Below are 25,518 nucleotides of genomic sequence, written 5' to 3'. Positions count from 1 at the left end.
ATATTTCCCGCAAGAAGCATGGCGACCCCTTTTTAAGAAACTCATGGCGTACCCTGCATCTCCCTTAGGACGCTCCTTATAAGCAACTGTGTGACTATCCTACCTCCCTTAGGAAATAGATAGGAACCTAGATATCTCCCTTAGGAAATTTCTGGCGCATCTTACGTCTCCCGAAGGATGCTTTTTTAGCTGGCTGCGTCCCGAAACGGACACTTTTAGTCGTCGCCCTGCGTCTCCCTTAGGATGCTCCTTATGGGCAACTGTGTGACTATCCTGCCTCCCTTAGGAAACGGATAGGAACTTGGATATCTCCCTTAGGAAATTCCTGGCGCACCCTGCGTCTTCGAAGAACGCTACTTATGGGCAAATATTGTGTTTCGTGGGCAGATGAGACATTTTGGAATGAGAAATTGAACTTATATTGATATTCATAAGATTACAGTCCTTTATTTGAAAATGGAAATAACTTGGTTCAAAAACTTAGAACTTCTAGCAGCTAGGAGGAAGCACTACAGATAATACTTTCAGAGATGGTGAGCATTCCATTGTCGTGGTATTTCCTTCCCATCCATGGTGTCCAGTGTGTTGCTTCCTCTGCCCCCAGACCGGCTGATCACATAAAGGCCCTCCCAATTAGGATTCACTTTTTTTGACCCTTGTCTTGGTGCAGTAATGAAAGCCTTAGCACGAGGTCGCCTAGTTGAAACTGTCTAACCTTAGCTCTTTTGTCGTAGTAAGACTTTAACTACTGGTGATAGGAGGCGACCCGAATAATGGTCTTCTCACGCCTGCCCTCAAGTAAGTCGAGGTTGAGCCTCATCTGCTCGGAGTTCTGATCAACACTGCTTACCTCAAGACTTATAGAGGGGACAGTGATGTAAGGTGGTATGATCGCTTCTGTTCCATAGGAGAGGGAGAATGGGGTTTCACCCGTCGATCTTCGCTTGGTGGTGTGATAAGCCCATAGTACTTTGGGGAGTTCATCCACCCATTTCCTTTCAGCGCCTTCCAGCCTTTTCTTTAAGCAGTCCAATATGACTTTTGTTGGATGCCTTGGCTTGTCCATTTCCTTGTGGATACCTCGGGGCGGACAAGTGTTGTTTGATCTTGTATTTCACAAAAAAAGCAGTGATCTACTTGCCAATGAACTGTTAGCCATTGTCGGTAACCAACGACTGTGGGCAGCCAACCGGCATATGATGTTTCTCCAGATGAATCGCTCCACATCGGCTTCTTTAGTAGATGATAGAGCTTCAGCCTCGATCCATTTAGTAAAGTAGTCGGTGGGGACAATCATCATTTCTTTCTTGGCGGGCACTGGTGGCAATGGATCCACTAGGTCGATGGCCCATTGCATGAATGGCCATGGACTGTTTTGCGGATGATAGACTTAGGCAGGCAAGTTAGGGATCGGCTTGTATCATTGACAGCGTCACATTTCTTGGCATATTTAGCAGAGTCGTGACGCATGGTAGGCCAGAAGTAGCCTATGTTTAGAGCTTTTTGGGCGAGTGACCTGCCCCAGAGTGGTTGCCACACTTGCCGCCGTGAATTCGGCAGAGAATCTCAAGTGTTTGATGGTACTTTATGCAGGTGAGATGAAGGCCGGAGTATGATCTGTGGATGAGCTTGTTGCCGTGCATGTAGTATCTCTCGGCCTTTTGCTGGACTTTTCTAGCTTCGAACTTGTCCGTTGGCAGGTTTCCATTCGTCAAATAGTCGATAATGGGGTCTTGCCAGCTGGGGTCCTCGTCAATCTGCATGGTATTAATCGGCTCTATTTCTTCAATGCTTGGTCGGTCAAGGTGTTCGACCGAGATGGAGTGTCTGAACTGGGTATCCAGCGTTGAACCTTGGCTTGCCAGTGCGTCTGCATGTGCGTTCTTTGCCCGGACACTTGTTGGATAGTGAAGGTGGGAAATGCCTTCAACAGCTCTTGGACTCTATCAAGGTACAAGATCATCCTTGGGTGCTTCGCCATGTATTCACCTGAGGCTTGATTCGTGATCAACTGTGAGTCTGAGTAGATGGCTAGCTTTTTGATTGCGAGCTCCTTTGCCAAGCGTAGGTCGACAAGCAATGCCTCGTATTCTACCTCGTTGTTCGAGACGGGAAGCCAAGCGTAATAGCTTGCTCTAATAGGGTTCTATCCAGGGTGGTGATGACGACCCCTACTCTAGCTCCTTTTTGGTTCGATGCTCCGTCTACACACAACTGCCACATGTCTCTAGGTTGGCTAGGTTCTGCGGAGGTCCCGTCTGCTTTTGAACTTTCCTCCTTTTAGTTGACCAACTTCTCTTTTTCGGCTGATGGGGTGAATTCTGAGACGAAGAATGCTAAAGCCTGGGCTTTTATTGCAGTTCTTGGCCGGTAGAGGAGGTCATATTGGCTTAGCTCTATAGCCCACTTCATGAGTCGCTGAGAAGCATCAGGGCTGTGGAGAATTAATCTCAAAGGAGAGTTAGTCATGACTATGACTCGATGAGCTTGGTAGTAGGGTCGCAGCTTTCTCGCATAAACTACAAGAGCCAAAATAAGTTTCTCCAATTTTGGGTAACGAGTCTCTGCATCGAGGAGAGCTTTTGACGTGTAGAAGACAGGATATTGTGCCCCTATCTCTTCTCGGATGAGAGCTTAACTGACAGCTGAGTTGGACTTACCTCACCAGGAACTGGCTTTGAGAGCAGGGAAGGCGAGGTGAGGTAAGTCTTCAGATTCTGGAAAGCTACTTTGCAGTCCTCATTCCATTTCTCTCTTTGTCCTTTCTTCAAAGCTTTGAATAGTGGTCTGTACTTGTCGGTTGATCTCGAGACGAATCGGTTGAGAGCCGCTGCTCTGCCCGTTAGACTTTATATCTCTTTCACTGTGGAAGGTGACTTCATCTCGAGAATGGCTTTGATTTGACGTGGGTGTGCCTCGATACCTTCTTGCGTGGCTAGGTATCCCAAGAATCGACCGGAGGATACACAAACGTGCATTTACTTGGATTCAACTTCATGCGATACTGGCGGAGCAAGCTGAATGACTGGGCAAGACTTCCGATGTGATCTGCACGTTTTGGGGCTTTGACCAGCATGTCATCCACGTAGACCTTCATAGTTTTGTCGATCTGCTTCTTGAAGATTTTATTCCCGATCCTTTGATAGGTTGCTCTGGCGTTCTTCAGCCCAAGGGGCATGACCTTATAGCAGTAGGTCCCTCTTTCGATGATGAAAGAAGTTTTCGCCTTATCATCCTCGTGCATCAAGATTTGGTTATAGCCGGAGTAGGCATCCATGAAGCTGAGAAGTTGATTGCGAGAAGTGGATTCTCGGCAATGAGAAGTTGTCTTTAGGGCATGCTTTGTTGAAGTCTATGTAATCGACGCAAACTCTCCATTTGCCATTTTATTGTTTTGCCACCAGAACAATGTTGGCAAGCCACTCTGAGTAGGAGGCCTCTTCGATGAAGCCAACAGCTAGGAGTTTGTCGATCTCGGCCTCGATGATAGCAACTCGCTGGGGTGCGAAGTTGCACCTCTTCTGCGCCACTGGCTTGCAGGCAGGGTTGAAGTGGAGTCAGTGACAGATGATGTTCGGGTTGATGCCAGGCATGTCTGACGGCGACCATGCGAACATGCGAACATGTCTTTGTTGCTCTAGAGGAAGGTGGTAACTTCACCTTCTCTTCTGGGCTTAGGCGCGAACCGATCCGCTCTTTCCTATCTGGTTGGTCAGGATCCATGGGTATTAACTCGACGTCCTCATCGGGTTTCCATCATTCTTCAGGAAAGACCTCTGGACGGATTTCCTCGACTTGGTCCTGACGCTTTGATTGCTATAAGATAGCAAGATTTGGTTGCTCAACCTCCTCAAGATCTGCTTGGCTCACAAGGAGGAACTGCGCTTGTTTGCCTTTCTTTAGCCCTTGGGCGGAGCATTTCCTCGCCATTGTTGATCGCTGTTGATTTGGCCGGCACCGCCCCCAAGGATTGGGTACCGAATTTTTTGATGTGTGGCGGAGGTGATTGCATTGATCTTGCCAATCCATGGTCTGCCCAGAATGCCATTGTAGGGTGAGACCTTATTAATGACCATGAAGGTTTGCGAGCTGATTACAGGTGGAGACTAGACGTCGAGGTCTATCATGCCCACGTAACCGTTGTTGCACCATTAAAATCGGTCAGCGACCTAGCTAATTTGTTGATCTTTGTCTCCAAGCCCATCTGTTGAATGACCGCCAGTTGCAGGATATTGGCTGCCCTGCCCTCGTCTGTATGGATTCGGTCGACCATGGCCTGAGCAATTTGAATGCTAATGACAAGGGCGTCGTTATATGGCATGTCGAGGCCGATCAGATCTTTCTTTTGGAAGCCGATTACAGGATCGTGTTCTGCTGGTGAAAGGTCGGTCGAGATTTGGGAGATCACAGTGGCCTGTTTGATCTTCCTCTTCTTTTCCTTTCTGGTCAGCCCAGACTCCTCGGAGTCAGCTAGGATTGTGTTAATTCTTATGACCTTCTGGGGCGGCTCTTTGGCGGTGTCACGATCTTCTATCCGCTGGATGGCCTTCTTTGCAATGAATTCTATGCAGTGACCTTCTCTTACGAGTTCTTCAAGATGCGCTTTCCAAGCGAAGCAGTTGTTCGTAGTGTGTCCGTGCATTTCGTGGAAGGCATAGTATTTGCTAGTATCCCTTTTGTCCGGATCTCCTTTCAAGGGTGGTGGTCTTTTTACCCAAGGTTTGTTCTTCACTTGGGCTAAGATTTGATGTATAGAGATGGTGAACTTGGTGTAGTTCTCTCCTGCCGTAGCATCCCCTTGTGGATACGACCTCCGCTTGTCCATATCCCTGTTGCTAAATCCATCGCTTCTTTGGCCTGCCCCCTTAGTTAGCTGATCTTCCTGCTTACTAGACTTATTTGCGGCCTTTCGATCGTCATCCCAAAGCGCATAGCGTTCCACGGTCTCGTAGACCTCTGCCAGAGTTTGGATGGGAGTGATGGTCAGCTCGCGGTACAAGTCGTGCTTAGCCGAAAGGCCTTTCTTGAAAGCAGAGGACGCAATTTGGTCATCACATCCTACAATGTTGGCCTTTTCTGCTTTGAATCTCTTTATGTAATCTCGAAAAGATTCGTCGGACTTCTTGCGCAGGTTATACAGGTGGTCAGAGTTCTTCTTAATTGTTCGGTAAGAGGTGTATTCTTTGGTGAATACGTAAGTCAGCTCCTTGAAGCTACTGATCGACCCGGATGGTAGAGTATGGAATGAGTCTTGGGCGTCTCCTCACAAGGTCATTGCAAACACCTTGCACATCAGCGCGTCCTCGACCTTGTGGAGGATCATGACACTTTTGAAGTGTTTTAGATGGCTCTTAGGATTGGAATCCCCCTTGAAGTGTGTGAATGTGGGTGTTGAGAATCGCTTCGGGGGAGCAACCTGCTCGATTTTGGCAGTGAAAGGCGTAGAGTGTGCCTGGTCTACCTCCTTTCGTACATCTTCGAAATTTCCACCAGTCTTGATGTCTCGAAGTCTGTCATTCACAAGCTTCTCTACGTCTTCCCCACACATTGCTTGTCGGCCACGTTGGTGACCTTCACGAATTGTTTGATGCTGATTGACTTCCTCGTTGATTTCTGAGGATCGACCTTCTCGTCTGCATTGCCTAGGTGGAGTGTTGGTGGACTGCGCCTACGAAAGATTCTCTGTAGCTTGTCAATGAGAATCGGTTCTTCAAGAGTGAGTAACTGAGTGCCTTTCCTCATGGTCCTTATTGTAAGGGTTATCCAGCTGACCTCTCTGGGGGACTAGCCTTTCCTGAATGCTTCTCTGCGAGTAGACAGTTGAACACCTTTCTTCACGATCCTCTTTGCGATGGTTGTCTGGCTGACCTCCTTGGGGGCCTAGCCTTTGATGTACATTTTCCTGCCTGCCCAAGCAGGTGCGGACGTCGAGTCGTGGGCCCAGCCTTTCGCGCACGTCGTTCCTTAAACTCAATCTGCTCTGAGTGTGGCTCGCAGATACTTGTGACATGTCGGCAGGCCGATCACGTTGTTGTCCCTCGCCTTGTCTGCCCACTCTTGTTCGACCTGCTTGGTACTTGTTGAGCTGCCTACCGGCGCGTTCATCCTTCCTTCTCTCCTCGTCTGGTTGTCCAAGGCCAAGGTTTTGAGCAAAACTTATTTGGTTGAGGAGCTGCCTCATTAGATTGCTTTGGTCATCCATTCTTTGAGCTAGCTGGTCAACTCTCAGATTAAGGTCTGCTTGATTTCGTGGATCAGGAGGAGAGAAGTGTGTGGAGCCCAACTGCACATGGGCTAGGGTTTCATTAGAGGTGTATGCGGGAGCGTGCGTCGAGCGTGGAGGCAACGGAGGGAATGCTTGGAGTTGCTCCAAGACCGGCCCTAGGTCAGCGGTGGTAACGAGTCCACCTTGATGGGAAGTTCCACCATGTTCGGCGGCAGTGGCCGATGCGGTGGTGAGAGGTGGTGGTGCCACCATGTCGATCACGGGATCGTAGGTGGAGTGGCTTTGGGCCGTCGCGGATCTAGCCATCGCGGCGGCTTTGCCTCTCGTGTTCATGCTTCCAACCATGGTTGTTTGGAAGGCTTCGGTGGATTGGAAAATGGATTCCTTGAGAGCGTTGAGTATAACTCGTGCTCTCAATGAAAGCACCAATTTGTGGGAGCAAATTTCCCCACGAGAATATTCGGTTCGAAAGATTCCCCTTTCTTCTTCGCCGCCTCTTTCTCCCTGCAAAATAGAACAAATAAGAGGACCACACCCGACACACCCTGGGGGTGTTGGCCAAAGGCCCTCCGATGCCTAAATTAGTTCAAGTATTTGTAAGAAAAACATTAGCTAACTAGGGTACGGAGTTGTGTTTAAGGTGTAAACCGGGCGGCCGGAACCTTATGTAAAAGAGAGAGAGAAATGAGGTGGCTAGGGTTTGAGAGGAATTTTTTGCAGGGTTTTTAGTAGAGATTTCAGACGTACCTCAACCATTGTGTGTGGCCATCTTTGTATAGTGGTCTTGGAGGCTAGAGTTTCAGAGGAATAATTCAGCAGATGGAAGGGAATTATTCCTCCCCTATTTGGAATTGATTTGATTAATTAAGGATTTGATTTATTAGGGTAAATCAAATCCCTAATTGTGGTAAGTATCAAATCAAATCCTTTTATAATTAGGTAACTCCTCATTTAATTGACAATTGTGGTAGGAATCAAATCAATTCTCAACCTAATTAGGTAACGTTCAATTTAATTGGGTAATTCCCAATTAAATTGAGTAACTCCCAATTAGGTTGATTAATTCCCAATTAGGTCAAATAATCCCCAAATTGAAGGAATTATTTGACCTAGGGTCTGATTTAATTCGATTCCCACAATATTTAGATGCATAATTGAATGCAAATAAACATCACTCTCTCCAGTGTGAAATGGCGAAAATTCTCTTCAATCAAAAGTGGGCTTACTTCAAATTTAGTTCAAGAATGATGGTGTGTCTTGCCTCACAATTGACAATTAGGAGCGTTCCTCTAGTAGAAAAATCTAAATCATTTGTGGTCATCCACTCACTTGGTTAGTCTTCCAGAATCAAATACCAAATCAACCCAAAGGAAGCTGCAATTTTCTGAATTGTATACTTGTTTTAATTCTTCCTATCTTTTTCTCTCTTTCATTTTTTTTGTCTCCCTCAAGTTAATACTTAAGTGAGTTGCCAAATGGGGGAAAAAAAGAGAGTAGAAGAGATGAACCCCACATTTGACTTTAATAGACAAATGCCCAAGAGAAGTTCCAATAAGAGCATCTCCAATTGGGAGGTGCTATCCTATAATTTGACACACATTTCTTTCTTTCTTTTTCAATTCTAACAACATGTCATCTATATCGCAATAGGCCATTGTAGTTAAATTTTCAAATAACCAAGTTGCTCTCTATTTTCCAAAGAAGACTAGAAAACAACTTACCATCTATCTGGTGCTGCTTCTTCCAAACATTAGAAAAAACAGAGCTACACCCAGGAGGAGCCCAGGAGATGACACAATACTGCCTACTATGATTCTTACTTTCTTCACATTCAATGAGACTATAAAATATAACCCAAGTGGTCTAACCCCCCAAGGGCGGAAATTGGGTTTAGCAGGTTCAGCACTGATTGTTGTATAGTCTTAAAATAAGTAGTTTAGCGAGTGCAAACTTCGACTTAAAAAAACTCTCATGTATAGCCGCGCGGCTATACTATTTACATATAAATATATAAAAAAGCACCCCCCTAGTCACGTCTCACAAATAGTATAGCCGAAAAAAGTAGAGCCGCGCGGCTATACTGTTTTTAAAATAAAAAAAACATATTCTATTCTCCTTATATTTAAAAGGGGTATAGCCGCATGGCGATACTAATTTTTTTTTTTTTCAAAAAAAGGGACCCCAGTACTCCTTTTATATATTATATCATATAAATATTATAATATATTGTCTAATATTTGGAATATTTACTCTAAAATAAACAATATATTAGGTTCTTTTTGTCTACAAATTGACCATTAAACTTCTTAATCACTCTTATACTTTCAATTAAATCTACTAGGCTAGGTTATGATATTTTCACTAAAAACTCCTCCTTTTTTTCTTCTCTTTCTCTTCCTCTTTTGTTTAACTTAAGCTTAAGTTTTGTAATTTTTTTTCCCCTCCCTTTTTACATGTTTGAGTAGGGTACTTTAATATTGGGATTTATGAACTTTTTTTGTATTTCTTCTCTATGTTGGAATATAAATTATTAACTTTTGAGTCTTTAATAGTGTACATGATGAGATTATTATTCAACCATTTTATAATATGAAATGAAGGACAATCATGATTGTAATGAATGGATTATTAATCAATATGAAATGATATTATGAAGTGGGCTAAATCGAGTAGTCAGTATCGTATTGTTGAGACCCAAAAAATCCAAGGCTAGGCCCAAATATATTTCCGGTCCAATGCGATACCTTACCGAGAAGAAACCTTATTTGGGCACGCGAAAGTTCGTCATATGCGCTTGCACACATGCCACGCCAAACAAATAAGCAACATGCCACGCTACAAGCTTAAGTGGGCCCAAGCCATGCTAATGCCTAGGGCCTGCTGAGTGGGTTGTGGTATGGATGGTTATGAGTATTCACGAGGCCCATTGATGGTCTAAGGAGTGGAAGTTTTGGGCTACTTGGGAGCACCAAAACTCAAGCCCATTCATTGAGCCCAAACATATGGGTAAGCATGAGAGAAAACCTAGTAGCCCATTACCTTAAGAAATCCTAATAGCCCATAACATGTGAGAAAATCCCGCATCAACCAAAGTTTCCAGCAGTCTGATGAAATCAAAGGGAACTCACAAGCCGTTGGAAACAAAACAGCCCAACACCTTATAAAATATCCAACGCCGTGCATCTCTGTTAAAACCAGATCGCAGCCAAACCACCAAAACCAAGCAAACCCATATGCTGATCACCATTTTTACTAGCACCCTTGCCCATTCTTTCCTCTTCAAGCTTTGGTGAGAAAACAAGAAACAAAAGTCGGTGGATCTTCACCCACATGGAGAAGTCCAGCTGCCTGAGGGCCCTGGAACACCAAAAAGCTTCATGCCTACATGCTCAAGCTAGGGAAGTTTCACCAAATAAGCAAGAATGGAAGAAAGTGAAGGAAAAGGGGAAAGGGTGGCTTGACGAAATTAAGGTTTTCAGCGCCTATAAAAGGAAACACTTTCTACCCAGCAAAAACAACTCACCCTGGTTGCTGCAAGCCTCCCAGCAACCATGAGAATTCATTGAAGGCAAGCATCCCCTCTGGAACCCTTCAATTTCATGCTTTGTTCTTCCATCTTCCTCCTTTCTCTCTCTCAAAACCCATATCCAGAGAGAGCAAGCATCATCTCTCATCTCTGGAACCCTTCGATTTCAAGCCTTGTTCTTCCATTGCTTCCCATTTTCTGTTCTGTCAAATCACCTAGGAGCTTGACGAAGCTTTCGTCAAGCTGCTGGAAATATGCTAAAGCCACCCATCCTTCCATCTTCTTCCTCTCTTTCCATAAACACACATCCAAAGAGCAAGCTTCATCTCTCATCCTCTAAACCTCTGCAATTTCAAGCCTCATTCCTCTATCTTCTCCCATTTTCAGCGGTAGTGAGAATGATTTCTGCTTGTGCATGGGAAGGATTGTGACTCAGATGAGGAGGAGATGGTTTGGAGTGGGGTGAGGCAGTTGGACAGAGCTCTTAGACTTTTCAAGTTTGTATGGGAAAGAGCAGGGATGAAAGAAGCTTTACAACTGCAAGGGCATATATGGTGCGTAGGGGCTGAAGGCAGAACACTTACATATAGAGGAAACACATTTTTTGTCCATGGGATTCATGTTTGACAAACACTTGTCTTAGAATATGAGTTCAAATTTCAAAACCTTTTTTTTTTCTTTCTGAAATCAGGACCAGTCTGGAGAACTAGCAAGGATTGGAGAAACAGATTTTTGGGCGTCACTTGACCACAGATTGTTGATTGCTCAAATGTGTAGAATTGGCCATCTTAAATGTCAAAATGATTTATCAATTGGGGGTTTTTTAGAAATGTTTATGTTTGTCAATAGAGACAGAAGACAGAGAACATAAACCTTTCTCAGCAAATTGAAATTCTCAGTGCATGCTCTGTTCTTCCATGGCTTTCAAACCTTCTCTGCCACAGTGAAATGGATCGATAGAGATAGTTTAGGCCGTTCCATTTGTTTGATGAAGCATTCGTTCTAGGGATTCTGTATATAGATAACAAAATCACTAAAATCACTAGTTTAGGCCGTTCCATTTGCTTCTTGGTCCTTTATTCTCACTACATAATACTCCAAGTTTACCTGGGTTCTACAGAGAAAATCTCGTACATACCTCTTTTTGTGGTCTTCCATGGCATTTAAGTGCTGCTTTCCATGGTGAAGTGGGCCTATAGAGACTACCTGAGGTGTGTAGGCTTTGTCATTTCCACGCCGTAATCGCTCAGGAACTCTGTAGATACACCTTAAAGGGGGACAAGGGAGACAAACTATCCAATTCCTTGCGCATTACAAATGGATCGCATCGGTTTTCTATTTCATCTGCAGCTTCATCAATTCCTTCCATTTTTCTCCTGATCATCATGCGCGGTGATTCAAATATTTCATAATGAACATTGAAATGAGATGCTACAAGCAAACTTATGAAAAGAAACAGAAATACCAAAAAGACAAATCAATGTAGATGGTTTAGAAAATCTAAACATTGCAATTATACTCCTTTGCCCAACTTCTAGGAGCAAACGTACACAAAGACCTTATTGCTTCCAACTTTTCCAACAGAATTTCGTATGAATTGCTCCAAGTGAAATCCGTATGAAAAATCGGTAGTTGGATTTTCATCCTTTAATAAGATTATTTAACTACTAACAAAAAAACTCTTATTACTTGAGCAAGTAAAATACTATTCCAGGTTTCTCCTCGTTCTATATGCGCTTATAATTGGTATACTCTATAAATACCATAATCTGAATTTCTCTGTTTTGACATTACTTTAATTTATTACTTATGTTTTAATTATTGTTTACTTAGTGAATTATTAGTATTTAAGAGAAGGCCTTCCATCGATTAGGCACCACGTGTTTATAATAAGTAAAGCCGTCCGGCTATACTTAAAAAAAAATCGTAGTATAGCCGACCGGCTATACTATTTAATACATTATATTTAAAAGGTATAGCCGCGCGGCTATACTATTTAATGAAATAAAATAAAAAGAAAAAGAAAAATGACCCTCCTATTTGCATTAGTTTGTACTTTATAGATATTAATTTGTCAGTTTCAAGATATCTAAAGTACATATTAGACTTTCACTATATAATATTTCAATATATTTTTTTATAACATGTGTTGTTCTTATTCAATAATATGTGAGAATTATTTGCATAATACGTGAATTTTGTGTGTCTTACTGAATTTTTTTAAATATGTGTATTAAACTTTACAAATACATACATATATGTACAACACGACTATTGTACGTTTGCTATATAAAAAAAATGTGAGATGTGTCTAGAACACGAATGTATTATCGAAAAATATATATGTATGTGTATATATATATATATATGTAAAAGCCTATATCCTCTCACCTATACTATTTATTAAAGACAATTTAAAAATTACAACAACAAAAAAACCAGTACAGCCACAAAGCTATACTATTTTTTAAAGAGAAAAAAGAAAAAATATCGAGTACTACACAGGGCAAAGGCCCAGTGTAAAATAGTATAGCTGTACGGCTATACGTTTTTAAGAATAATTTAAAAAACTGAGTATAGCTCACCGACTATACTATTTTTTAATATAAAAAAAGGACCCCATCCATTAGGCGCCACGTGTCAACAGAAGTTTATTTTTAAAAAAAAATTAAAAGACACGGAGTATGGTCGGGCGGCTGTACTATTTTTTTATTTTAAAAAGAAGACAGTCCATTGATTAGGCGCCACTTGTCAATAATAAGTACAGCCGCTCGGCGCTACTATTTTTTTACTAATTGTTTTTTAAAAAAAAATCGTACTATAGCCGCCCGGCTATACTATTTAAATACATTATATTTAAAAGGTATAGCCGCACGGCTATATGTTGGATATTTTGAAACTAGCAAATTAATATCAATAGCCGGTCGCAACCTATGCTGTCCACGTCACTCATGTTTTACCAGAGTAAAAGCATCCACAATGAGCTCCCTAAACCATCTCTTTAGACAAATTTTAGGGAGAAATTGGAAAAGTACTACTCCAACCATGCTCCCTATCCACAAACTAAAATAGGGAGACCTCTAGGAGCTCCTAAATCTGAGGAGAGAGAAAGGACCCTTAGTGACTCCTTATAATTTAATGTTGCTTTGTTTTATGCATATGTTAAACTTTTAATTAAATCAAGTTATTTTTTTATATTATTTTGTATACAGATGGACCAATTATATTAAATTAAAAAATAATTAAAGTATTTATGACTCTCTAAACTAAGGAGTATGATTAGAGTTCAAATTTTATAAAAAGCTCTTAAAATAGCTTTTGTGTGTTTTTAGCTAAATTTTAACTAAAAAATTTGAAGATTCTTTATTTGGGTTTCTTTCAAGACGAAAACCATATCCACAACTGGCAGACATCCTTGGCTGTTCATCACAATTGAGAGACAATGAAGAAGACATAAGGGAGAGGCTGCCAAATACTTATCACCTTAGCCACCACCAACACCACAAGACCAATATGTGTAGGCCAGGAGGCTTTCCAATTTTAATATATATATATATATATATTAAAAAATAAAATAAAAATCAATCTATTATCATATATATTATAAAATAAAGATTATTGCTCCATCCTCCATGCACTTGCGTGCCCTCTTACAAAGTATGAAGTAGATTTTGTGTGCTCCAAGTCATTGACTAGAGCTGTTACATGGTTAGCTGGATTTATAAGATCTTTTGTTTTTTGGAAATTTTCTGAAATAAGGAAAATCAAGTAAAATTAATAAAGCATAAATTGGAAAGGGAAAATATCTAGAGGATGCATTGTAGGATTGCTCATGCCAATAATTGTACCCTCTAAATATACAGGGACATATTTTTTTTGTTTTCATGACATGTCGTCCTAAAATATTTGTTCCTAGCTCGTCCTAAAATATTTGTTCCTAGCGGGCTCTCCACCCCCTCTCGATTGAAAACCTATTGTGTAAATCTTCAATCCTGAATGATGCTCCTAAAACTCAAGTGTCCCAGGCCAATTATTGCTTTCATACCACTTGTTGCAATACACATCCACTCATTCTCAGGGAAAAAAACCCATCGATATTATCTCAAATTTAACCACTTTAGTCCATTATGATTAACTATGTATTTTATGGACCAATCCAGTTGTGAGGTTTTATACCCAATTAGATCGACCAATACAGAGATCACACATGGACTGCAAAGTGCCATCAGTAGGGGAGTGTTTGGCACCCTTTACTGCCGAGCGCAACACAAGACCCCTTACCATGAACTTATCTACTAGTACACGTGAAGCCACCACAAGTAATATCAACAGTCCCACATCGAAGTTTAACATAACATGTACACTCCCCAAGACTGATAAAAGTGGGCACAAGTCCCAAAAATTGGGGAACTTGGACTTTCAGCAATTCATCCATTACTATGTCCAAATTACTATACACTCTGTACTTATTCTTATTTAAGCATTGGAGAGCCTTCGGCCGGTACCACACCAGTGCCTAAGGGCTTACCGAGCGTTCTCTATCTTGCATATTGATCGCTCTACTGAAGCCCATAAAGAGTTAAGGGTCAAGACATCACTAAGTTGAGCCCAAAAGTGCTGAACCGCATCAAAAATATTTATAGATTGAAAAAATAAAATAAAAATCAATCTATTATCATATATATTATAAAATAAATATTGGGTAAATTACTCAAATGGTCCTCAAACTTATACTCGATTTACATTTTGGTCTCTCAATTAAATTATTCGTTCAAATGGTCCATCAACTCTATATTATTCGCTCCATTGGTCCTACCATTACATTCTGTCAATATTTTTGTTAAATATGAGGGTAAATTGGTCATTATTTACCCTAAAATTAGGTTAAATCTAACAGAAAATTAGACAGCAGGAATTTGGGGCGGGTCATTTCAAAAAGCTAATCAGAGAGGCGAAACTGACGAATAAATTTAATACAAGGGCTAAATTGGCTGAAAGATTAATTCAAGATGTAGATTTCAACAAGTGTGTAATTCAGGGGGTATTCGGTAATTTACTCTTCTTTTTTTTTCCCTTGATCTTCCATATTCTAGTAATGGAAATGTGTTCCACATTTTCCATTTAGTTGATTACAGAAAAGGAAGAGCAAACATGAGTTAAGCCCAAGGCACCGAACTTAGACTTCTCACCAACGTGAGGAAGAAAAATATGACAAATTGACATATTTAATACAAGCTCAAACTGTGCACAAATTAATATATGCAATGGAAGCCCAAGATTATTTCTGAAGCACATAATTTCTGCAAAATCTACCAAGTGGTGGGAGGCAGACCAACAAAAAAAAGTAGCAAGAGTTACTTGGACAGAATAATGTTACGTCGTACTGAAGATTTTTGGGTTTCTTTAATTGGTTAAGTGAAGATTCTTTTCTTGGGTTTCTTTCAAGATGAAAGCCATATCCACAACCACAACCACAACTGGCAGACAATCTTTGGCTGTTCATCACAATTCGGCGACAATGAAGAAGACAGAAATTGGAGTACTGTATGTTACCACCTACACCACAAGACCAATATAAGGAGGATGGGGAGGCTGCGCAATACTTATCGCCTTAGCCACCACCTACACCACAAGACCAATATGTTGTAGGCCAGGAGGCTTTCCAATTTTAATATATCCACCACCAACACCACAAGACCAATATGTTGTAGGCCAGGAGGCTTTCCAATTTTAAATTAGACAAATCGGAAACTGTTTCGATATCCAATTGTGTTTTATAAAATTAATGAACACGGAAAGTACTAAAATTTCAATAATTCAATTGAGTGGTCAAATGATATCGGATTCAAGTAATTTTTTGTAGAGATGATCTTTGAATGAGTATCTATAAAAAAGACGGTTTGAATTAGTGAAATACAATACGGAGTGGACCCTACCAGCAATCCACAACAAAATGTCTGCAAGCTTTCGTAATATAAGGAGGATGGGGAGGCTGCGCAATACTTATCACCTTAGCCACCACCTACATCACAAGACCAATATGTTGTAGGCCAGGAGGCTTTTCAATTTTAATATATATATATATATATATATAGGGATGTGATTTCTCCACTCCCCTTTTCTCTACTTATACTCCCTTTTGCTTTTAAATACTTTTTAATCAATTTTTTTTCCGCTTTCCTATTAATATTCTACCATTTCCCTACATTAATTTCTTTTTACTTCACTTTTATATTAGTTCTTTTTCTTTATACTTAATTTTTCAACTTGCACTCCATTTTCATTATTTTTTTCCTTTAATCGAGTAAGAAATTAAGTTTTTTTTCCTCATTTAATACTGAAAATGGAGTGTAAGTTAGAAAATTAAGTATAAAGAAAAAGAAATAATATAAAAGTAAAGTAAAAAAGAAATTAATGTAGGGTAAAGGTAGAATAGAAAAGAGTATGAACAAAATTGATATAAAAAAATAAAAATAAAAAGGTTTAAAAAGTAAAAAGGAGTGTAAATGGAGAAAAGGAGAATGAGGAAATCAGCTCCCTATATATATATAGATTGAAAAAATTAAAATTAAAATCAATGTATTATCATATATATCATAAAATAAAGATTATTGCTCCAAGGAACTGACATCTTTTGTTTTCTGGGAATTTTCTGAACCAAGGAAAATCAAATAAAATTAATAAAGCATAAATTGGAAAGGGAAAAGATCTAAAGGATGCATTGTAGGATTGCTGATGCCAATAATTGTACCCTCTAATTATACATGGACATAGGGGTGGGCATTCAAATAGGCAAACTAGAAATCCGAGCTGAACCGCACCTAGGAAAACCCCAAAAAAACTGAGTTGACCAAAAAGTCAACAACTTGTCAAAAATCGAACCGGACCGATTTGGACCGGTTTTGGATTCAGTTTATATGCAATGCTATATTGTTAGTCTCATAACTAATATTTATCCAAGTTCAATTTCAAAAGATCTTTCTTTTCTAGCTTTAATATTTATTTTTATATGAACTTAAATAATTTATTAATTTTCAAGTAAAATAAATAAATTTTCAGTTGAAATTTGTATTAAAAAAATAATTTTAATAATCCAGTTCAAAACCAAATCGGACCGAAACCGGTTCAACCCGAACCGGATAGTATTTGAATTTTTTTGGTTAAAATCAAATTGAACCAAACCGAATGAATAGTATCGGATTCAGTTCTAATTTGAGGCAAAAACCGATCCAAACCAGACCGTGTCCACCCCTACATGAACATATTTTTTTTGTTTTTTGTTTTCTATTCTTAGATGACATGTCGACCTAAAATTATTGTTCCTAGTGGGCTCTCCACCCCCACTCAACCTATTGTGTATTATATTATTTTCAATATTGTCTCAAATTTAACTACTTATGTCCATTATGATTAATCATGTATTTTATGGACCATCCAGCTGCTAGGTTTTATCTCAAAAACCGATCAGTACCTTTTTCCCGCTTGCAACAATTGTATTTGATTCAGAATTATGTCTGATACATCACATCATCCCACGGTGATGTGAGGCAGTGGGAAGTAATTAAGCTCTATATTGGTGGGTGGAGTGTTACTTCTGGGTTCCCCTCATCATTCGTCTATAAAATGGTGAAGGCAGTTGCTATTGTTACCATAAGAGCCAGCTCCGACTTCCTTTAATTTCTTGCTTCATATCCACTAGCTACATCTGTTACCAAGTTAATTTCAGTCCTAATGGGGTTTCATCTCCCACTCATCTTTGCTCTTCTCAGTGTAAGTTCTGCAATTTGATTAACTTTTCCATTCTCTCTCATTGTACTCTATATAAATGAAAGTTTTGTGTTCCTATTGTTCTCTCCGATTTTATTTAGTACGTACTTAAGTGTCGTCCACTAATTAATTACACTTTGTGATTTGATTTTAATTTGAGTTCGAATTAATGTTGCAGCTAGCAGCAGTGGCACTGGCAAACCATGCTGCTCAACCAGCACCTCAACTTTACTGGAACTCCGTCCTGCCAAACACACAGATGCCAAGATCTATCAGTGAACTTCTGCACCCTGGTTTGTGTTGAGCTCTTTAGAATCTTAGATATCTCTTCTGCCTGCCATTTTACTAAAATATGTTCGACCACATATTTATCAGTTAACTACTGTCATTACATGAGTGACACATATTCACAAATCGGCTGATCACTTATTTTCCATTATGACGTTGATATATAATTTGCAGACTCCACAAATGAAGAAAAGAGCACAAATATCGTGAATGCTGTTGGGGATGGAAAGAACAAACGAAGTTACAGTCTAAGGAATTATGGAAAACGTCCTCCTCCATCTGTTGGGGATGGAAAGAGCAAACGAAATTACAGTCTAACAAATTATAGAAAACCTCCTCCTGCATCTGTTGGGGATGGAAAGAGCAAACGAAATTACAGTCTAAGAAATTATAGAAAACCTCCTCCTGCATCTGACGAGGGCAAACCTGAAATTTTCCCATCGAACAAAAAACATTACAGTCTAAGAAATTATAGAAAACCTCCTCCTGCATCTGACGAGGGCAAACCTGAAAATATCCCATTGAGAAATTCAGGTTACCAACGAAAAAATTATGGAGGACGTCCTCCTGCATCTGACGAGGGCAAACCTGACAGTCAACTACTCCATTATAGAGACTTGGCTATTTTCTTCTTCGAGAAGGACATGCGCCCTGGCGCAACAATGCAGTTCCAATTCCCTAGAAATTCAAACACGGCTACTTTCCTGCCACGTGAAAGTGCTCAATCGATCCCCTTCTCCTCTAACAAACTACCAGAAATTTTCAACCATTTTTCAGTGAAGCCAACATCTGTGGAAGCCAAAACAATTAAGCAAACAATCGAAGAGTGTGAAGCTCCAGGCCTTAAGGGAGAGGAAAAATATTGCGCCACATCTTTAGAATCAATGGTTGATTTTAGCACTTCGAAGCTTGGAACAAGAAACGTTGAAGCAATCTCGACGGAGGGATTGGAAAGAGGAGCCACCATGTCCATGCACAACTATACGACAATGCCGGGACTGAAGAAGTTGGCAGGTGACAAAGTCGTTGTGTGTCATAAGCAGAACTATCCCTATGCTGTGTTTTTCTGCCATGCAATAAAACATACAGCAGCTTATGCTCTCTCCCTGAAAGGCGATGATGGGGAGAAGGTTAAAGCAGTAACCATCTGCCATCTAGACACATCAGAATGGGACCCAGAGCATATGTCCTTCCAAATCGTCAACGTTAAGCCCGGAACCATTCCCATCTGCCATTTCATTTCCACTGATGCTATTGCCTGGGTTCCGAACCACAAATCTGCATGATCATCACTTAGCACTAGTACTGTGCGTATAATATGCCTGTATAATTATCTCCCTACTTATTTCTGCCTCTTCATCATGTGGTGTAAGATATATGTTGAGATGAAGTTTTTGGGATTAGTGGTCGGGTCGCCTGAAAAACACAGATTATAGAAACAGCTTGAAATTAACCCGATCATGTTTTCTCTTCTAACTATATAGACTTCAACTTGTACTCGTAATAAAGCATGCTATATTTATGAAGAGATATTAATCTTCAGGCAAATAGATATTATGAAAACATATATAGCAATTTATCCAGAAGAAATATTATGAAATGAAAAGAATAAAAATTACAAAAAAAGAAGGAAAGGAATTCGCACCTGCTATGCTATGTATGAAAGGACCAAGATTGTTTTCCCTTTGGTTAATGACTAGAAAAGCTCACTTGCAGATTGCTTTCTCCGACCGTAGATGCAAGAGAAATTTTCTCTTAATAATAGCACAATGATCGGGTAATTGTAAGAACAAGTTGATTTAAAATTCCTTGACCCCAAAAAAAAAAAAACAAAAGTTCATTTCAAATTCAGGTCAACCCATAGATTTCTTGCCTTTTTCTTCTTCATCATGTTGGGCTTGTCTTCTTCTTGAGGATTGTATAGGCCCAGGAAATGCTTTGAGGTAGTTTTTGCTTTTTGGGCCTTGGAAGTTGGGACCCAACCCAACTTCACAAAAAGAAAACAGATTTGCCAAAAATCAAATTTCAAGTCTCTCCTCCAATAACTAATACAGATCAAATTTTGGATTTGATGAACTAAAGTGGTTTTACTTTCTCTGTCAGTGTTTGATATTTTAATTTGTTATTTACCCTTTTTTTTTTTACTTGATCTTTGTAGGGGCTTTTTTCTTCCGGCAGCTTAAACGGGCTGGGCTGCCGTAAAGGGTAGATTGATGAAATTGTCCCCTTTGTTTGAGTTCAAAAAGCAAGTCCCAAAAGCACTTCGAAAGGGCAGTAGAGCCTTAGGAAGTGTTCTGGTTACCTTCACCAACTAAAACAACAGCAACTTACAGATGATTTCTTGAGGTTTACAAATAAAATTTCTAACTTGGCATGAGAGGCTTGTGACATGGAAGCAAAATCAGCATGAGTTTAGCACCAAAGAGGAAAATATGGCTTCCTAGGGAGAAATGGGAGTGTTTAAGGTGAGGAAGAAGAGGTTTGCAAGCTGATTTGGCTGAGAAGAGAAAAAGAAAGAACAATGTTCTTCCGGTAGCTTGACAAAGCTTCTGACAGATGTGAAAGTCGTCTGCCAGAAGAGGAAAATGGAGAAGAAGAGTGAATAGTGCACGAAATTGCTGAATTTTTGCAGGTAAGAGAGAAAACTTGCTCTCTGAATCTGAGTTGGTTTTTGGTTGGGTAGAAGAGGCCCCCTTTTATAGCTGCGGGAAACCATCTTTTTCCAAGAAACCCTAATGGTTTCTATCCATTTTGGCCAAGCTTTTCCCCTCCTTTCTCTTCTCCTCCCTTGACTTTTCCTATCTTGGTGAAATTTCCTCTGCCTATTTGCACAAAATCAGAGATTTTGAGGAGCTCAAGGCCCCTTTCCCGCAGCTGGCTCAGTGGAGAATCCCCATTTTCAGTCATCTTTCTTCCTTCTTTTCTCCCATCTTCCAAGGCTAGGTCTGATGAGGGAAAGAAATGGGTATGCACACTGGTTTGAAGGGTGTTTTTGCTTGAAACTTGTTCTCTCCCATGTGCTGGAGCTTCCCAGCAGCTTACACACATGGATATTTTGGCTTTCATCGTGGCTTTTATTTTCAGCTAGGTGCTGGAGATTTTGCAGATATTTTCTTGAGTTGCTTGGGCCTTCTAGGACAATAGGTTGGTTTATCAAGTGAATGGGCTAACTTCATCAATTGTTGGGCTATTTTGGTTGAGTTAATGGACTGTTTTGGTTGAAGTAATGGGCTATTTTTCTCTCTTTGTGCTCACCCACATATTTGAGCCTAAGAAATGGGCTTGAGTTCCGGGACTTCCATTTCTCGGCCCATCAATGGGCCTCATGTCAACTTATTACCATCCATACCACAACTCACTCAAGCAAGCCCCGGGCATCTTACGTGGCTTGGGCCCACTTAAGCTTGTAGCGTGGCGTGTTGCTTATTTGCTTGGTGTGGCATGTGTGCAAGCGCATATGAAGAACTTTCGCGTGCCCAAATTGGGTTTCTTCTCGGTAAGGTATCGCATTGGGCAGAGAATTTAATTGGGCAAAATCGTGGATCTTTTGGGCCTCAACAATCTCATATATATTAGTTTTCTTTTTTTCCTTAATATTCACCACCTTTCTGTTGCATAAGTATTTCAGTCTTAACGGGTTTCCATCTACCACTCATCTTTGCTCTTTTAAGTGTAAGCTTTTTTTTTTTGTTTTTTTTACGCACAAGATTAGAGGGTAGGGGGATTTCTCAATGTAAGCTTTGCAGTTTCATAATTAATATTTCCAATATCTCACTGTTAGTAAAATATGGAACGGGAAAAGTACGAACAATACACACATGTTTTATTTAGCAAAATTTTGACAAGATACAACTGAAAAGTTTGGCAACTATATAATATTTTGAATTAATTTTTTTAATTTTTTTAATATATATTATTTTTATTCAATAATATGTGAAAAATAGGTGTACAATATATGAAATTTGTATGTATTATTGAAAAATTCGTAAAAAAAACACGTTATTAAATGTGAAAAATATGTACGTATATGTGAGATCCCACATCGACCAAACGGAGAGGGGGTGATGTGCCTTATATGGCACACCTCACATCCATCTAGTAGGAGGCCTCTTGGGAGCTCACTGGCTTTGGGTTCGTAGGAACTCCAAAGTTAAGCGAGTTGGAGGCTAGAGCAATCCCAGGATGGGTGACCACCCTAGGAAGTTGCTCTGTGAGCTCCCAGGAACAAATCCGTGAGGGGGGCGTCGGCCCAGCCCAGAGCGGACAATATCTTGCTAGGTGGAGTTGGGCCAGTCCGCTGCGCCCCTCTGACTTAGAGGAGGCCTTTTGGGAGCTCACTGGCTTCGGGTTCGTAGGAACTCCGAAGTTAAGCGAGTTGGAGGCTGGAGCAATCCCCGGATGGGTGACCACCCTGGGAAGTTGCTTCGTGAGCTCCCAGAAACAAAACCGTGCGGGCTGGTGAGAATGTAGCCAGGCCCAAAGCGGACAATATCCTGCTACGGCGGAGCCGGTCCGGGGTGTGACAGTATATGTATAAAACATGTGTTGTACATTACTTTTTAACAAACTTGTATTTTACCTAGTCTTTAAACCGTATATGGAAAACGGAAGTATTATTGAAAAATACATATGTACGTGTATAATACGAGTATTAAACAGAAAAATATGCTAAGTACTTATCTTTTAATTTAATAATTCATTTCATTTTGTGATCTCATACGTAGTAATGAGAGTTCAAATTAATGTTGCAGCTGACAATGGTGGCTCTGGCAAGCCATGCTGCTCTCCCAGTACCTCAACTTTACTGGAACCTTTCCTGCCAAACACAAATGCCAAGAGCTATCAGTCAACTTCTGCAGCCTGGTTTCTATTAGGGGACTTTTCGTGAGCTTATCATCTACCTAAATTTTACTCATGCGACGTAATTTTAAAAGTGATTTGATCCTTTGGCAAAGTAATCTTGAACTACAAAAAAGGAGGGCACTCGAATAGGCATGCCATTTGGTATTACCCACCTCTAATTTCTTTTAAAATTTTAGTAATTGATTTTTAAGATTAGAAAATGGGAAAATTCAAAACCGAAAAAGTTGTTTCAGTTTTGGCAAGTATCGGAAAAGACCAAAATTTTCCGACTTTATTATTACTAGAAACAAGGTCGAAGTATTCACCAATCATGTGGCCTTCCAAGTGCTCAAGGTTAAGCCAGGAACCGTTCCTATCAGCCATTTCCTTCCCAAGTATGATCATGTTGTCTGGGTTCCAACCCACAAATCTACATCAGTACCTGAACTAATCAGTTCTACATGAATATTCATTCATGGCAACCTTGGGCTAAGTATTTGAATTTATGCTCATAAAGCTTTAATGCTGTTGAGGGCCAATCGTTGTCTACATATGGTATTGTAGCATCTTTAGATGGAAGAGGTCACGGTTTGATTCTTGTTTTCCACTTCTTTATTTGTTGGTTTATCGAGTGTAGAGTGGAGTTGCACTTATATGTTTGTCTCTCACCCCATCATTTATCATTGATATATATTTAATAGAAGCCTAAGATTTCGGAAGCACATAATTTCTACTTTACAAACTTCCTGTGTCTACCAATTTCTACTCAAATTAATTTCTCTGCTGTGTTGAGATTCATCATAATTTTAATAGAAATTGGAAGTTTTCATCATTTTTGCTTTAAATCTCTCCTCCACTCACTAATAAAGATTACTCATGTGAGTTTACAAAACATTTTTTTTTCTACTCTCTCCTGAAGACTACACTTCTTCTCAAAAGATTAGATCACTTCACATCTTGTGTATGTGAAAACTAATATAAAAAAATTAAAACTTTATTGTAAAACCTCGACAAAAATGAGCTCTACTACAAAATGTTAAATTTGGATTCATTGATTTAAATGGCAATTTGACACTTGATAGAAATTTTTACATACATGTGTTAGTGTTTGATCACTTCACATGTTACTTACTATATTTATTCCACTCAAGTTAGGTAAATATTATTATCAAACATTTCAATTAATTTGTGATTTTTTTATTATTTAATCAATCATGAATTAATGGATTCTTCTTCTTGTTTTGAAGACCAACAAAAAATAAAAAGGGTAGTGATGGCTTATAACTCTGGTAAAACAACAGTGACGTGGACAGCAGATGTTACGCCGTCCTGAAGATTTTTGAAGATTCTTTATTTGGGTTTCTTTCAAGATGAAAACCATATTATCCACAACCACAAGCACATCTGGCAGACAATCTTTGGCTATTCATCACAATTGGGAGACAATGAAGAAGACAGAAAATGGAGTAATTCAGATGTTACCAGCCATCCACGACAAACTGAAGTCTGCAAAGCATTCGTAATCTAAAAAGGATGGGGAGGCTGCGCAATACTTAGCCACGTGTAGGCCAGGAGGCTTTCCAATTTTAATATATATATATATATAGATTGAAAAAATAAAATAAAAATCAATCTATTATCATATATATTATAAAATAAAGATTATTGCTCCCATGGGCGGTGCTATGCACAGGACAGTGCCTGCCCAGCCCAAATTTTTTTTAAATAAAAATAAAAATCTACATATGTTATAAGCTCATCCAATAAAATAAAATAAAATAAAAGTAAAATTCTACACATATGTTGCCCATCCAGGTGATTTCATATATTCTCTCTCCTTCTTTTTTGGCTATTAGACTTCTTGTTTCTCTCTCTCTCTTTGCTACCCCACATCAGCAAGTTTCTCCCTCTCTTTTTTTGGGGTCAAATTCTTCCTCTATTGACAAAATCTTCTATTATCTTGGGTGGGCAACTTGGCAACAACATCTTCTCCTCTCCTTTTGTCAACAACAAGTATTATTCTCATTCTCTCATTTGCTATATATCTTTAATTATAGTTTTAATTTAAAATTGAGTATTCTAGGGTTTAATTAGGGATGAATTATAATTTGGGATTTTGTTGAAATTAATTAGGGCTTCAATTAGGGGTGAATTATTCTACTGCTTTGATTTGGAATTTTGTTAAAATTGAGTATTATAGGGTTTAATTATGGATGAATTATAATTTTTGGTTTTGGTATTGTTGAGATGTTATTATGAGAATTTGTTTGATTTTTTATTGGTATATTTGATTAAAATTCTTTCTACATATTATTCATAGGCTATCTTTTATTATGTCGGATCACAATCGGAATCCCAAGAGAACAAAGAATTTGAATAGTGTTGTTTTGTATTGCATTGCATTGCATTTACTTTTGGTTTTAGTGTAAATTACTCAAATGGTCCTCAAATTTGTACCCGATTTACATTTTGGCCAATAAACTAAATTATTCATTCAAATGGTCCACCAACTCTTTATTAATCGGTGCTTTGATCCTACCGTTATGTTTTCTATTAAATTTAGTCATGTGAGCAGCACATGCTACATTTGTAGGGGTAAATAAGACTTTTGACCACTTTATCACCTATGTATCACCACTTTATAACCTATTTGGGGAACATAGGTCAGTTGTGGACGGTTTTACCCTTACATTTGACGGCAACATTAACATAATGTAATAGTGGGATCAATGGAGCGATTAATATAGAGTTGATGGACCATTTGAACGAATAATTTAATTGAGGGACCAAAATGTAAATCGAGTATAAGTTTGAGGACTATTTAAGTAATTTACCCTTCGCTTTTATATTTGTTGAACTTTTATTTATG

At 39.5% G+C, this 25,518-nt stretch overlaps 2 protein-coding genes across 2 annotated transcripts; one reads left to right on the top strand and one right to left on the bottom strand.

Moving 5' to 3' along the window:
- Positions 1-4,123: 4,123 nt before the first annotated feature.
- Positions 4,124-5,548, bottom strand: LOC117619213. The gene is made up of 2 exons (XM_034349112.1): positions 5,268-5,548; positions 4,124-5,213 (listed from the first exon to the last, which is right to left on the bottom strand). Exons 1-2 carry the CDS (start codon positions 5,546-5,548, stop codon positions 4,124-4,126), a joined length of 1,371 nt encoding a protein of 456 aa, XP_034205003.1.
- Positions 5,549-17,353: 11,805 nt separating this feature from the next.
- LOC117615996 (BURP domain protein RD22-like) lies at positions 17,354-19,196 on the top strand. Its single transcript, XM_034345194.1, has 3 exons — positions 17,354-17,522; positions 17,698-17,812; positions 17,982-19,196. The coding sequence occupies exons 1-3, from the start codon at positions 17,484-17,486 to the stop codon at positions 19,091-19,093; spliced, it is 1,266 nt and encodes a 421-aa protein (XP_034201085.1). The 5' UTR covers positions 17,354-17,483; the 3' UTR covers positions 19,094-19,196.
- The last annotated feature ends 6,322 nt before the right edge of the window (positions 19,197-25,518 follow it).

The sequence above is a fragment of the Prunus dulcis genome, chromosome 1 (genome assembly GCF_902201215.1).
Source record: "Prunus dulcis chromosome 1, ALMONDv2, whole genome shotgun sequence".
In the NCBI taxonomy this organism is placed as follows: Eukaryota; Viridiplantae; Streptophyta; class Magnoliopsida; order Rosales; family Rosaceae; genus Prunus; species Prunus dulcis.
The sequence above is the reverse complement of the archived record's forward strand: the minus strand, read 5'-3'. Positions and strand labels throughout refer to the sequence as shown.